We start from the raw sequence: 16,178 nt of genomic DNA on the forward strand, positions 1-16,178 counted from the left end.
TCTGTAGTAACCCTCCCGCCACGAGGAGTTGGGTGGATTCTGGGAAGCATTTGTTTGGTTTAGTAACCATGGGAAAGATTCCACTTGGTCCTAAAGGGATACGTGTTCTTAGGGTACTTAACACCCTCGCCGCTGAAATGCCGTAAAAAGAAATTCTCTTAAGCAGCGGTCTTGAAACTGTTCTATCACACTCAGTTCAGATTTTCAGTTGGAGTTCGTGATGTGAATTTCTTCTAAACAAAACGGAATCTTAAGTTTTAGTAATAAAAAGATTGGGAATTTATTGTAGGTTGTATAGGGTAAACTCGCTGGGATTTCCACTACTAAGTGCTATGATTTAGAAACGCATTATCTAGGAGATACGTTTGAGCACGGGGAGTTCATTTTTTATATTTGCCTTGTTTAAATTTGTTTAAATAAAAGTAGGCTTTCTAGAAGTACGATTCACAGTACTGGTGTTCACCTCAGGTACGGTGCCTGCGAAGACGTGGGTCTAACGAACGTGGAACAATAGTTGAGTTTTTCTTTCACACACTTGTGTCTACGGAAGATTTTTACATTGATAGCAAGTGATTCTGAAAATTAAATCGAATTTACTTTATTGGTCTCTGATTTTGTTCTGAGATAGTTACGCTGTGCTATTAAGAAAGATATTCAAGGAACAAGCCAGTATGTTCAGAAAGGGCTTTTACTTTTCTTTTCTTTCCTTCCTCCCCTTTTTTTTAATATTATCAATACAGTTTACTTAGCCAAAGTAGTGTTTATTTATTTATTTTTCTTAAAGCAGCGGGACAGAATGCCGAAAAGTCCCACAGGGAAATAGTCACTCGCCGATTTATTTAAACGAGCTCAGTCTCTGACACTCCTCTTTTCTGATTTGCGCAAGTTCCCCGGGCGGTGGAAGCACTTTGTCTTCACTCGGCCACCGTCCGCAGGGCGGTGGGGAGTATTTTGTCCTCCTGCCGCCGCCGTCCGGGTTATTAGTCACCGAGTTCCAGGCCGCCGGAACGTGGGGCTTGCGGGAGCCGGCTGCCGTTGCCGGCACCATGGAGTCACCTCTTAGCCCGGGCTTCTCTCACCGAGCCGATGAGGATTGGGGTGAGTGGCAGCTGAGAACGTGCCGGTGCCGGCCGTGGGGTTCTTCTTCCTTCGCGCACTTGCGGAGACAGGTGTGGGCGAACTCTGCCCCGGGAGCCAGGGCCAGCCTGTCGCTTGCGTCCGCGGTCCTCCCTGGAAGAGTCTAGCCGAACCGGTCGGTTTCTGCCCTGGCAACAGCGAGCGTAAAATGTGGCGTGGCTGGAATTATTATCATTTTTCAGCGTTTCCGCTGGGAAGGTACTAGGTGATCATTGTGTGGGAGTGAAAAGGGCGTCGGTAAGAAGTAGAGGGGGGATGGCTGTGACCACCCAAAAGGCCGTAAGCTGTTTTCTCAGTGTGGGATGTGGGCGGTGATTGCCGTGGAGTGTGTCTGTCCGTGTTTGTGTCAGAGAATGAGAGTGTACACAGAGATCTTCATGTCGCAGCTGCCACTATTGATCTAGGCTGATGTCCATCTTGGCAGAGAACCGAAGCACCTGACCTTGGGCCCCTGACTACCTAGACCTAACTCTTAAAAACTGATGTAATCCTGACTGCCCTCCAGAAACACCTCTAATTTTTTTCTTTTCTTTTCTTTTTTTTTTTTTGCTTCGGATGTTTTTGTTTGGTTTTGTGGTCAGGAAGAGTGGAATGGAATGCAGTGGGAATCAGAGTGGGGAAATTTCGTTATCTAGGTGTTTAGAGGAACCTTTTATTCTTCTCTTTGTTCTGGGACTAATACTAATGCTGGTCTTGGGCTTCAGTGAGAATTTGGGATTGCATAGGTCGAGTGGGCCCTATAGTTGAGCCTACGCCATTCACCCACTTTGGAACGGGGGTGGGGGGAGGAACCCAGACTGATGCTCATCTTTCCCCCTTGGAGACTATCATTCTGAGTAGCAAAGTGCAATCTCAATTCCGTTTACTGAACGGAAATTCTCATTTGACTTTTCAAGGACAGAACTTCTCTAAAATTATGACATGGGAGATTTATTTCAGCCCTTGGTGGATTTCCTAACCGTTGCTGGAAAAACTGTAGACTGTCAATTTCAAGTTTGTTATCCTGAGCCAAATGTAGTGGTAATAGTAATTACCATTTACCTAGCACTTCATTTGTGTCAGGTGTCCTGCAAGCTTTTACATGCATTATCTTCTTAATCTTCCAACATCACAAGAAATTATTGTTAATTTACAGATGAGAAAACTGAGGCTGAGGGAGAGTGAATGTTCAATCTTCTAGCTAGTGAGTGGCATGAGGGGGATCAGAACCAGGTTTGTCTACCTCCAGAGCCTCTGCTCTTAGTCATTATTCTATAATGCTTTCCTTTTTTTAAAAAAGATTTTATTTATTTAGAGAGAGAGAAGGAGAGAGAGCATGAGAGGGGGGAGGGTCAGAGGGAGAAGCAGGCTCCCCACCGAACATGGAGCCTGATGCGGGACTCCATCCCAGGACTCCAGGATCATGACCTGAGCGGAAGGCTGTCGCTTAACCACCTGAGCCACCCAGGTGCCCCTATAATGCTTTCCTTAATTATTTCTGCAGATTGATTCTTCCCAAGATCCACCCCCTCCCAGTTATTAAAAAATCTACTTTAGAGTGTCAGGTAGTTACGGTTTTTTCTCAGCTAGTCGGCTGTTACATTTTCATGATATTTCTTAAACTGCAACTGTGGGGCACTTCCTCAAAGCATTATTTTGTCTTCTGATACTCAGGCTGCATTTTCCTGATTAATCTGATAAATTGAGACGTTGAGACGTAGTCCTGATGTTCTTTAACAGAGCATTAGGTTCTTTGTAGTTGTTTCACTGACCTAACTCCGGTATCCTGCCCCGCCCCTCCCTGAATGTGCCCATTTCCTATTGTTTTCCAGGCTTCTCTTTTCATACTGTTAACAATCAGTTTTGCTTTCTTCTCTTAGTTGCTCACTTTAATTCTGATTTGTTAGGTGTTCAGTAAGTAGGATAGATTTTGCAGGCGCTAAAGTGAAACACTACTTTTTTGCTACTGTTTTTCAGTAGAATATGGCTTCTTTTTCTGGGAGTTGCCATTTTGAGTATCCAAAGACTTCACTGATTTATTTGATTTTTTTTTTTTTTTTAATATTAGAAGGTGGCTAGTGATACTTAAAAATTCAGATTATGTAATTAGTACTTGTCACTCTAACAACATTGAATAATTAAATAAAGTGATTAGCTCAGAACAGCCTATGGTGGGATGTGCTTTTCCCCTTTATGGGTAATGAAATTTAGAGCTGTGGTCTACAGACATTTTCTGTGAAGGTCCAGATAGTAAGTATTTTAGGCTTTGTGGTCCTGTGGTCTCTGTTGCAACTACTCAACTCTGCTCTTATAGTGCAGAAGCAGCTATAGGCAATGTAAACTGAACATGTAAATGAGTATGGCTGTGTTCCCATACAACTTTGTTTATGGACACTGAAATCTGAATTTCACATAATTAATTTTATTTTGTTTTAAGATTTTTTAGTTATTTTTAAGTAATCTCTACACCCAACGTGGAGCTCGAACTCACAACCCTGAGGTCAAGAGTCGCATGCTCTGCTGACTGAGCCAGCCAGGAGCCCCCTGGATTTCACATAATTATTTTTAATATTTAATAGGCTTTCTTTTTAGTACAGTTTTAGATTTACAGAATAATTGAGCAGATAGTACATAGAGTTCTATTTACCCCCCCCCCCTTTCCATATTGGTAACATTTTGCATTAATGTAGTGAATTTGTTACAGTTGATGAGCCAGTATTGATCCAGTATGATTAACTAAAGTCCATAGTTTACATTAAGATTCCTCCGTGTTGTACATTTTGTGGGTTTTGACGAATATCTAATATCATGTACGTACAGTATCCGACAGAATAGTTTCATGTATCTAAAAAATCCCCTGTGCTCCACCTGGTCATCTCTCCCTCTCTCCTCCTGGGCTCTGAGCAACCACTGATCTTTTCACTATCTATCTAGTTTTGCCTTTTTCAGAATGTCATGTAGTTGGAATTGTTCAGTAGGTAGCTTTTTCCACTTAACAACATGAATTTAAGATCTGTCTATGATTTTTCATGGCTTGGTAGCTCTTTTTTTTTTTTTTTTTTTTTTAAGCACTGAATAATATTCCATTATATGGATGTACTGCAGTGTATTGGTCTCTCAGCCTGCCATAACAAAATACCATAGACTGGGTGGTTTAAACAACAGAAATTGACTTTCTGACAGTTTTGAAGGCTGGAAGTCTGAGATCAGGTGCCAGCATGGTCAAGTTCTGGTGAAGGCTCTCTTCCTGACTTGTGGATGGCTGCCTTTTCACTGTGTCTTCACAAGGCATAGGCAGGAGAGGGGAAAGGGAGAGGGAGAGGGAGAGGAGTGAAGGGAGAGAGAGGAGAGGAGAAGGGGGTGGGGAAGGGTATCTCTCTCCCTCTGCCTATAAGGCCACAGTCCTATCAGATTAGGGCCCCACTCTTAAATTGTCATTTAATCTTGATTACCTCCTAAAGACCACCCTGTTTCTGGCTACAGTCACACTGGGGGGTATGGCTTCAACATATAAATTTGGGGGGACATAATTCAGTCCATAGCACAGTTTCTTTATCCATTTACATATCAAAGGATATCTTGGTTGCCTTAAAATATTGGCAGTTGTATATAAAGCTGCTGTGTTCATGTGCAGCTTTTTGTATGGACATGTTTTCAGATCATTTGGGTAAATAGCAAGAAGCATAATTGCTGCATCATATGGTAAGAACATATTTAGTTTTGAAAGAAAGTTTCAAACTGTTTTCCAAAATGGCTGTACTGTTTTGCTTTCCCATTAGCAATGAATGAATGTTCTTTTTTGTTGCCCCATATCCTCACCAGCATTTGATGTTGCCAGTGTTTGGATTTTAGCCATTCTAATAAGTGTGTGTGGTAGCTTGTTGTTGTTGTTTTTTTTTTTTTCTTAAAGATTTTATTTATTTATTTGAGAGAGAGAGAATGAGAGATAGAAAGCACGAGAGGGAAGAGGGTCAGAGGGAGAAGCAGACTCCCTGCTGAGCAGGAAGCCCGATGTGGGACTCGATCCCGGGACTCCAGGATCATGACCTGAGCTGAAGGCAGTCGTTTAACCAACTGAGCCACCCAGGCGCCCGCTTGTTGTTGGTTTTTTGTTTTGTTATTTAGATTTGTTTATTTGGGAGAGAGAGCGTGCACGTGAGTGGGGGTGGGGTGGGGAGAGAGAGAGAGAATCTTCAGCCGACTCCCCACTGAGCCCAGAGCCTGTCATGGAACTCAATCTCATGACCTGGAGATCATGACTGAAATCAAGAGTCAGTTGCCCAACCGACTGAGCCACCCAGGCACCCCACCTTGTTGGGTTTTTTTGTTTGTTTGTTTTAAGATTTTATTTATTTGACAGAAAGAGCGCACAGGTAGGCAGAGTGGCAGGCAGAGGGAGAGGGAGAAGCAGGCTCCCCAGTGAGCAGAGAGCCCAATGGGAGGCTTGGTCCCAGGACCCTGGGATCATGACCTGAGCTGAAGGCAGATGCTTAACTGACTGAGCCACCCAGGTGCCCCCCTCATTGTTGTTTAATTTGCAGTTCCCTGATAACCTATGATGTGGAGCATGTGTTCATATGCTTATTTGTCACCTGCATGTCTTTCCGCTCCTTGTCTTCTTTCCCTCCCTTCCTCCCTGTCTTGACTTTGTACAGAAACAATCTTTTACCACATGTAAGGTATATGTACCAATATCAGAAGCTTCTGTCTGCTTCTGTGGTTTCTTTTTTTGTTTGTTTAAACACATTTCTTTCTTTTTTTTTTTTTTTAAAGATTTTATTTATTTATTTGACAGAGAGACACAACGAAAGAGGGAACACAAGCTGGGGGAGTGGGAGAGGGAGAAGCAGGCTTCCCGCCCAGCAGGGAGCCCGATGCGGGGCTCAGTCCCAGGACCCCGGGATCATGACCTGAGCCGAAGGCAGATGCTCAAGGACTGAGCCACCCAGGCGCCCCTGTGGTTTCTTTTGTATATCCTCAGTCTCTTCTGTGAATTGGCCTTCCAGCACTGACCGCAGCCTGACTCCCCCCCAGTGGCTGCTGCTTCCTCTGAAGGCTTGGTGAATGGCGGCCTTTTTGATTCTTGAATCCTTTTTGCCATTTGGGCCTCTAAAGATGGGATAGTCAACTTTCTTGTTTTTCACTGCTACGTTCAGCTCATTCTCCTTTCATCCTCCCTAAGAAACATCCAGTTTGAATTTCACATTGTCACAACATGCTGTGCTCTACCCATCCCTGTTACGTCTGTCACTTTTCTCCAACATTCGTTCCTTGGATGATTTCAGATACTCGGAAGTACTTTAAATACCCTGACCTCTCATTTCCTCGGCCTCCTCTCCTCCAGTGATCTGGCCTCTCACCCTGTCTCACCCATTTCCTCCCCTGATCATAAGCTGAAACGTTGTCGGTGCTGATCACAGTCTCCGTTTCAACAGCCCCACCTGGCCCACCACCTCCTGTCTTACCAGCTCACTCTCTTTTGAGTTCCATCAGTCCCTGTGGTCCTGCTGGGACCCTGCCATGTTTTCACTGCTCCCCATTTCCTCTGTGTGATCACTTCCCCCTTACCCAGTTCAGTTCCAGGGGCACTCATTATAACTTCCCTCGCTCACAGACTCAGCACCTTGTTTCTCTGTTTTGTAGTTCTCTCTTGGATGAACCACAAGCTTGGTTAAATCTAACTGATTTATGATAGTAACCTGAAACAGGCCTTTAGGTGTGGCCTGGCTGATCATATTTGCCTGGTCCTCTCATTCTCCCGCTTCGATGGTTGTTTTTATGAAGTTTCTTCTCTCTTTAAACCTCTGTCACCTCCTACCCCTTCCTTTGAATCAGAAGAGAACTTCCGCAATCTCCCATTCATCTACCCACCTACCAGCATATTTACCTTCTCTTGTTGGGAACAAATGGCTTCTCGCTGGAGCCACATGTGCTGTAGATCCCTCCTCTTTAGTCAAGAGTGTTGCTCGAGACTTCTTCCTTCTGTTCCCCGTATATCATTTCCCTCTATACTAGGTCTTCTCTACTAGTCAGTAAACATGTAGTTGTTGCTCCTATTCAGAGTAAAGAAAAAACCCTCCAAACCCTCTTTAGATGTTACTTCTCCTCTAGCTGCTACTGCGTTTCTCTTTATTTTACAGCAGAATTCTTAAGGAAAAAAATAAAAAGAAACCATGTTCACTGACTACAGTTTCTCCTTTCTTATTGTCTCACCACAGCCAGGCTCCACCACTCCACCAAAGCTGCTGTAAGGTCACCCCTGATTTCCATTTTGTTAAACCTGGTGGCCATTCCTCATCTTACTAAACTGACAAGAAGTAAATGAATAAATAAATGGTCAGGTCAAGGTCAGGTGGGAAAGCTTGCTGACCAAGTTAAAAATAATAGCTACTATAGTTTACTACTGTGAAGGCACATCTAAATATTAGTTATGTGAGATTGGTGAAGAGGATGTTGGAATAGGCAATAGATTTTAGAGATACTTTAGAGGTTACCAGCACCACCACTTTCTTATGGATGCTTTGGGGATATTTGGTAGATACACATTTATTAACCTACTTTCAGTTGTTTTTAAACCACAGAGAGGTTTTTGTTTAAAAACCGCAGAAAATTAAAAGATCACTATGGTGATACCCTTTTTTCCCTCGTCTAGATTTACCAACTGTTAACATTCTGCCACATTGAATATTACCCATACTTCCCTCCTCTTTCATCATCTGAAAGTAGGCTACAGATAATATGAAACTCCTAAACATTTCATCAGGTACCTCCTGAGAACAAGGAAATAGGTATTTTTTTTTAAAAGATTTTTATTTATTTATTGAGAGAGAGAGAGAATGGTAGAGAGCATGAGAGGGAGGAAGGTCAGAGGGAGAAGCAGACTCCCCACTGAGCAGGGAGCCTGATGCGGGACTCGATCCTGGGACTCCAGGATCATGACCTGAGTCTAACCAATTGAGCTTAACCAATTGAGCCACCCAGGCACCCAGAAATAGGTATTTTTACAAGCATGAATTCATACTAATACCTACAGGTCAAAGCCGGTAACACAGGGATCTTTCTCACCTTCTTACATTATATGCTTACATTTTTTTTTTCTTTCTGAGATACAGGTTTATTGGGAGAACTTATGTACAGGGAGTCCAGGGGCCCGACTGGACAAAGCATTCCCTGCTGGGTTACATTTTTTTTTTCTGTGAAAATTCTGATTCCCAATAATACCCTGTGTTTTTACAGTCTCACTTTAGCTGCTCTGTTGAAAATAGACTGAAGGACGGGCAAGGGCAGAAGCAGGGAGAATATTTGGAGGCTACTGTAGTGATCCGAGTGAATTGCAGTGGTGGCAGTGGAGGTAATGGGAGTGGTTGGATTATGGATATATACAAATACATCCAAATATACAAATGTATACACACATAGATTTTTATTTTATTTTTTTAGAGAGAGAGAGAGAGAGAGAGAGAGCGCGTGTGAGTGGAGAGGGGCAGAGGGAGGAGAGAGAATCTCCAGGAGACTCCCCACTGAGCAAAAAGTGGATAAACCTATGTTCAGTAATTAATGTTTCAGTATTTTATTTTATTTGGAAATGATCTAGGTAGTCAACAAATAACCATCATTTAACTTATTTTAGTAAACATTAAAATTTCAAGTTACCAGAAGGATTTTGGAGACTTTTTTTTTTTAAAGATTTTACTTAGTTATTTGAGAGAGAGTGAGAGCACGTGCATGAGTGCAAGGCTGGGGGAGGGAGAGGGACAAGCAGACTCCCCGCTGAGCAGGGAGCCTGATGCGGGGCTCGATGAGGGGCTCGACCTCACCACCCTGAGATCACAATCTGAGCTGAAATCAAGAGCTGGACATTTATTTATTTATTTATTTATTTTTAAAGATTTTATTTATTTGACAGAGAGAGAGCACAAGTAGGCAGAGCAGCAGGCAGAGGGAGAGGGAGAAGCAGGCTCCCCAGTGAGCAGAGAGCCCAGTGCAGGGTTCCGTTCCAGGGCCCTGGCATCATGACCTGAGCTGAAGGCAGACGCTTAACCACTGAGCCACCCAGGTGCCCCACACATATTTTTAATTTAGATATTTAAATTTTGAAATAGTTACAAAACTAAAGTAAGAATAGTTGCATGCCCTTCACACAGATTCCCTGTTAAATTTTTTTGCATTTACCTGATTTCTTTTTCATTAGAGAGAGAGAGAGAGATGTGTTGACCCATTATCTTTAAATACTACAGTATGTATCCCCTCCTTGCAAAGCAAGGATACTCCTGTATTACTACCATGTTCTCCTTCCAGTCAGGAAATAAACATTGACACGTTACCATCCGTCTCACAGCTGCCATTCACATTTTGCCATCTGTCTTTTTTTTTTTTTAAGATTTTATTTATTTATTTGACAGAGAGACAGCAAGAGAGAGAACACAAGCAGGGGGAGTGGGAGAGGGAGAAGCAGGCTTTCTGCCGAGCAGGGAGCCCGATGCGGGGCTCGATCCCAGGACCCTGGGATCATTAGCTGAGCCGAAGGCAGGTGCTTAATGACTGAGCCACCCAGGCACCCATCATCTGTCTTAATAATGGCTCTTTTTCTTTTCTCGACCAGAATCCTACCCCCAAACACACATCACTTTTACTTGTCAGGTCTCCTTAATGTCCTTCAGTCTGGAATGGTTTCTTGGTCTTTTTCTGTCTCTTGTGTCCTTGACAGTCTTAAAGAATACAGGTCTTTTAGTCTCCAAGATGACCCTAAATCTGGGTCTGTCCACGGTTTCCTCATGTCCAGAATCAGGCCATGCATCCGTGGCTGGAATGCCAGAGAAATCACACTGTGCTCTTCTCAGCGAATCACACTATGTTGATCTGTCCCAAGGTGAGGTTCATCTTGATCGCATGCTCCAGTTGGTATCTGTCAGGTTTCACCACTGTAAAATCACTATTTCCACTTTTGTATTTGATTGCTGTTTTGGGGGAGATAATCTGACATCACACCAATATCCTGTTCCTTGTTAAACCTCCACCCGCCAGCCCTAGCCTCCACTGATAGTTTCTGCCTATATCAACTACCACTCTAATGCCAAATGGTGATAATCTCTGCTGTCATTCTGTCTGCATTTGTCAATTGACATTGTACTGTAAGAAAGAGCTTTCTCTATGTATCTGTGTGTATGTGTGTGTTTATTTCATTATGGACCCACTGACTCCTGTTTGATTCAGTGGGTTAAAATCTGGTACTCCCATTTTATTCCGATGCCCAGATTTTTCCCCGTTTGACCAGTGGGAATCCATTCATATCAGCTCCTTTTTTTTCTTTTGACATATTCCACTCATTCTTGGAGAATTTCCTTATTTTCTGTCACAACAAGATTTTCCATTCTTATCTTGTGCTTTCCCTGCTTCAGCTCTGGAATCAGCCATTTCTCCAAAGAGCTCTTTAATGGACTTTCATTTAGTGAAGGATGGCAGTTAGTATCCAAGATTTGACCACACAGTATTTTCATTGCTACTGGTATATCACATTCTAGGACCTTTCAGCCCCCGGAACTAGGACATGTATGTGTGTGTATAGATACACACATGTATACAAACATCTATAACTCTTCTGTGTGCATACATTTTTTAGAAATGGGCTCATACCAATACTTCCAATGCCAGTCCAACATCTTAGGTTTCTCTTAGGCTCTTTCCTTTCCATGTTTGTGCATCCTTTCTTAGACAGTGAGAAACCTGGCTCCAAGTATTTTAGATATATTTGATTATTTGCTCAGTTGATTAAGGCATTTGTTCAGTGTCATCATTCTCATAAACATTCAGGCTGCCTCTTCCATTTGCCACTTTGTTCTCCCTCCTACTGCCCCATTTCCTTGGCAGCCTGGGCGTGCTGCCACCGACACTGGACAGCCCCCTCTCTCACACATCATCCCATTTCCTTGGATACCAGGCACATTGCTACAGATGATGACACAGAGCCCCATATCCTCATTGCCCTGCTTCCTCAGAAGCTGACATCTCAGTCATGGGAAACGTAAGGAAGAAAAGGAAAGATGGGAGGGGAAGGAAAGGTAAAAACCAGATTATGTGGATATATAGTTTGAAGACAGAACTGATGGGATTTGCTGGTAGTTTGAATATGGAGAGTGAAGAGAAGTAAACAATGACTCCAACCAGGGTTTTTGGCTTGAGTTACTGGGGGGGAATTGAATTGTGATTTACTGATATGAGGACAGAGCAATAGGGGTTTGCTGGGAAAGATCAGGAGCTCAGTTTGGGATGTGGTACGTCTGAGACCTCCAAGAAGGAGGTGTCTTAAGAGAGGTACTCAGTATGTACGTGCATCCTGAGGTACGGGCTGGAGATGTGTATTTGGGAATTCTTGGCATATAGATGCTATTAAAGCCAGGAACTCAGCTGAGATCACAAAGGGAGTAGAGTAGATAGAAAGTTTATGCTGATCCCAGGGACTGTTTCATGCCAGGAGATGAGGAGGAACCAGCAAGATAGGGTCAGCAGTGAGGTGGAAGGAAAACCAGGTGAGTGTGGTAATTTGGTAGCCAAGTGAAGCACATGTTTCAATTAATATGAAAGGATCAACTCCGTCCAGTGCTGCTGATAGGTCAAGTAAGACGAGCACCTTGAATCTACCATTGAATTTAGCAACGTAGAGGTCGTTGGTGACGTTAATAACTATTTGTGTGTGGGAGAGGAGCTTGGTGAAAACAGGCTCCAGAAAGAATGGGAGAGGAGAAATGAGAGGCAGCAAAAGAACTCTTTCAAGGGTTCCAGCCTCTGTGTGGGGCACGTAGCCAGTTATCTACTTAGTGTTTTTGGCTCTGCACCCGAGTTTTAGGTCATCCTTTTGTGAGAGTTGTATGAATAACCTTCCATTACTACTACACAAAATTTTTTGCTAAGTATTATTATTTTAAAGATTTTATTTATTTATTTGACGTGAGAGACACAGAGAGGGAACACAAGCAGGGGGGAGTGGGAGAGGGGGAAGCAGGCTTCCTGCAGAGCAGGGAGCCTGATGCAGGGCTCGATCCCGAGACCCTGGGATCATGACCTGAGCCGAAAGCACACACTTAGCAACTGAGCCACCCAGGCGCCCCTTTGCTAGGTATTATTTTGCTGTAGGTTGGTGAAATGATTCTGGTACTGGCTGAGTTATGATAGGTTGGTGGTGTAGCTCCTATATGTTACACGAAGAAATCAGCAGAGCAGTTTCAGTGGCATGATACTGGGGAGTACAAAAGCAAACTTAGATTTGGAAAAACTCTTTGAAGTTCTTGAGATTCTGAACATTTTAGAGAAAATGGACACTTCACAGGTTGTATGGTAATCAACTGCCTTTGGCCTTTTCAGCATCTTGACTTATCTCTACAGGAAGTTTCAGCCTCGTTTATTAAAGAGTATTTTCTGTGTCCATAAACTTCTTGGTTTATAATGAAATCCTTTTTTTTTTTTTTAAGATTTTGTTTATTTATTTGACAGAGAGAGACGTAGTGAGAGAGGGAACACAAGCAGGGGGAGTGGGAGAGGGGGAAGCAGGCTTCCTGCGGAGCAGGGAGCCTGATGCGGGGCTCAATCCCAGGACCCTGGGATCATGACCTGAGCTGAAGGCAGACGCTTAACGACTGAGCCACCCAGGCGCCCCTATAATGAAATCTTATCCAGAAACTGGAATTAGTTAGATTTGCTGAAATAAATTTAATGGTTTAGGTAAGTGAGTCCTTTATTGTTTAGATAGAAAGTTGGTTGTACCCTTAACTGAGGCTTGGATGGCAAACACGAGGTCCGTGGGCTGCCATATTCCTCTTCTATCATCACGGCTGATCAGCTATGGTACATTTCCCCTCCCCTCCCCTCCCCTCCCTTCCCTCCCTCCCTCCCTCCCTCCCTCCCTCCCTCCGTCGTTCCCTTCCTTCCTTCCTTCCTTTCTCTCTCTTCTTTCTTTTTTCTTTTTCCTTCCTTCCTTCCTTCCTTCCTCCCTTCCTCAGTTTCAGAGGTAGAATTTAGTGATTCATCAGTTGCATAAAACCTCCAGTGCTCATTACATCAGGTGCCTTCCTTAATGCACATCATCCAGTGATCCCTTCCCCTCACCCACGTCCCCTCCAGCAACCCTCAGTTTGCTTCCTAGAGTTCAGTGCCTCTTATGATTTGCCTCCCTCTCAATTTTCATCTTATTTTATTTTTCCTTCCCTTCCCCTATGTTCATTTGTTTTGTTTCTTAAATTCCACATAGGAGTGAAATCGTATGGTATTTGTCTTTCTCTGACTGACTTATTTTGCTTAGCATAATACTGTCTAGTTCCATTTATGTCGTTGCAACTGGCAAGATTTCATTCTTTTTGATGGCTGAGTAATATTCCATTGTATATGTACACCACGTCTTCTTTATCCATTCATTTGTTGTTGGACATCTGGCCCCTTTCCGTAGTTTGGCTGTCGTGGACATTGCTCCTATAAACATTGGGGTGCATGTGCCCCTTCTGATCACTATGTTTGTATCCTTTGGGTAAATACCTAGTAGTGCAATTGCTGGGTCATAGGGTAGCTCTAGAGTGGCTGCACCAGTTTGCATTCCCACCAACAGCATAAGAGGGTCCCCCCCTTTTTTAAAGATTTTATTTATTTGAGGGAGAGTGAGTCAGAGAGAGAGAGCATGGGGGGGGAGGGCCAAGGTGAGAAGCAGACTCCCCACTGAGCGGGGAGCCCGATGCGGGGCTTGATCCCAGGACTCCGGGATCATGACCTGAGCCAAAGGCAGATACTTAACCGACTGAGCCACCCAGGCGCCCCAGGGTTCCCCTTTCTAACCATGGTACATTTTCATGTTGAGCCCAGATGTAGCCTCAGAATTCCTGTTAGTAATGTTCCAGGAAGTCACTATCATTTAGTCCAATGTGACCTGATATAAAACTTGTTTGTTAATCCCTGGTGTAAGGATTTAGATCACAAGATAAAAATTATGTGGAAAACAATACATGAGTTAGAAATAGCTTTGAATTGGTTGTCATTCACACTGCTGGAGTTTATCAATAATAGTAAGGGCTAAGGAGAACCCCTAATAGAGCTGGCATAGGGGTACAGTGCTTATTCTTCTCGTGAAATACTGAATTGACAATTAATCTCTATTCTTTTTTTTAAATCTCTACCCTTTTGTGCCAAGATTCTACACTGTTTGCTGAACTTGGCTATTTCACAGACACTGATGATCTGCAATTGGATGCAGCAAAGGAAACTTATGTAAGTATTTACTAGGGGAGAATTACTGAATAATGTGATATTTAATCTTCTATTTATTGCAAGATGGTTTCAGGATAACAGGTTTAGGCTAGTGATTTCAGTTTAAATAATTTTTAGTATTAAGTGTGAAAGTTAGCAGCCATTTTTTACTCAGTAAATTTAGGATTGTAGAAACTGCACTGGTCTTGGTGGGAGAAGACTTGTATTCTAAGTTTACCTTTGACCAAGAGTTGGGTGACTTTGGAAAAGTCACTTAATTGCCTGCTTTTTGGCTTTTATAGATACTTTGCTGCATAAGGGAAATGATGATGTTAAAGGGTATATGTGAGTCATGGATCCAGTCAAGCAGAACTTACTAACTTCCTTTTTAAAAGTTATGTATCCTTAGTATAGAAAGCTCTGAAACTTAGACATGTCCTTACTTTTTGCCTGTGAATGGTTAGAAGTCTGTGTATAAGCTATTATTATAGCACTTTGAGGCCTCAAAAGTATCTTTGTCTTTTTTGTTTTAGTACATAGTACATTGGCCTATAGAACTCTTTTATTTTGTCTTACTCTTTAATGGATGAGGTGCTGTTTCACTTGGGGAGTAATTCAAGCGAACAGTGATTTTATATGTACATCAATCAGATTGGATATTTGTTACTTATTTTTTAAGCCTTTATTAACCTGCGTACAAAAATATGTAATGCTTGCTTAGTGAGTTTCTCAGACATTTCTCAAAGAAGAATTTGGCAGTTGTTTTCCTATCCATCAATAGAAGAGAGTAAGAATACATGATATACTTTTTTATTTTATTTTTATTTTTTTTTAAAGATTTTATTTATTTATTTGACAGAGACAGAGGCAGCGAGAGCAGTAACACAAGCCAGGGGGAGGGGGAGAGGGAGCAGGAGGCTCCCCACTGAGCAGGAAGCCCGATGTGGGGCTCGATCCCAGGACTCTGCGGTCATGACCTGAGCTGAAGGCAGACGCTTAACGACTGAGCCACCCAGGCACCCCATGATATACTTTTTAATCAGTACATGAAATTTTAATAGTTTTTGTTTACCTTATGAGATGTTTGAGAATGCGCTCTAGTGATTAAATTGGCTTTTTTTAAAGATTTTATTTATTAGAGAGAGAGAGAGCAAGAGAGAGCACGAGTGGGGAGGAGAGGGAGAAGCAGGCTCCCTGCTGAGCAGGGAGCCCAGTGTGGGGCTTGATCCTAGGACCCCGGGATCATGACCAGAGCCAAAGGCGGTCGCTTAACTGACTGAGCCACCCAGATGCCCCAGATGAGCTTTAAATATTGGGAGGTTGCCTAAGCAACTGACATTCATTTACAACCTCTGTGGCTTAAACTACCAAGTTACCATACTGTAGTTAGTTTGAAAGGTTCAGGGAAATATGATCCTCATTTTATAACTAACATTCTTATCTTACACAAGGCATTCAGTCTTTCAGTTCCTTAGTTTTTCTAGTATAAAGTTAAGGGATTGGACTAGATGGTGTCTGAGGGCCCTTGCTAGCTTTAAAATTGTGTCATTCTCTTCAACACGTTAGTAGTTTCCCATGAGAAGTCATAGAAGAGCCAGAATATAGAAGCACAGATATGTTCACTTTACATAAAACGGGCCTGTTAAGTTCCGTACAGATAAAATTCTTATGCTGTAAAAGGTCTTTGTCCGTTTTGGCTGAATACTGAGTAAGAAGCATCCTGGAGTAGGTCATGTCCACTGTTGTGCATGTTAAAAAGTATTGCTAGCACTCAAGCAGGCTTCATTGTTTAGTTTACTTAGGCTAGGAAAACTGAAGGATATTTTTGGTTGCTGAAG

General features: G+C 42.8%; 1 protein-coding gene across 1 annotated transcript in view; it reads left to right on the plus strand.

Moving 5' to 3' along the window:
* Window positions 1–860: 860 nt before the first annotated feature.
* ATF6 (activating transcription factor 6) overlaps window positions 861–16,178 on the plus strand; it is a gene marked incomplete at its 5' end in the record, with an annotated part of 204,815 nt that continues 189,497 nt past the window's right edge. The window contains 2 exons of the mRNA XM_035722023.1: window positions 861–1,098; window positions 14,285–14,361. Of these exons, the coding sequence (XP_035577916.1) occupies window positions 861–1,098; window positions 14,285–14,361 (315 nt within the window). The remainder of the gene's footprint in view (window positions 1,099–14,284; window positions 14,362–16,178) is intronic.

Source organism: Zalophus californianus, chromosome 10 (genome assembly GCF_009762305.2).
Source record: "Zalophus californianus isolate mZalCal1 chromosome 10, mZalCal1.pri.v2, whole genome shotgun sequence".
NCBI classification, from domain to species: domain Eukaryota; kingdom Metazoa; phylum Chordata; class Mammalia; order Carnivora; family Otariidae; genus Zalophus; species Zalophus californianus.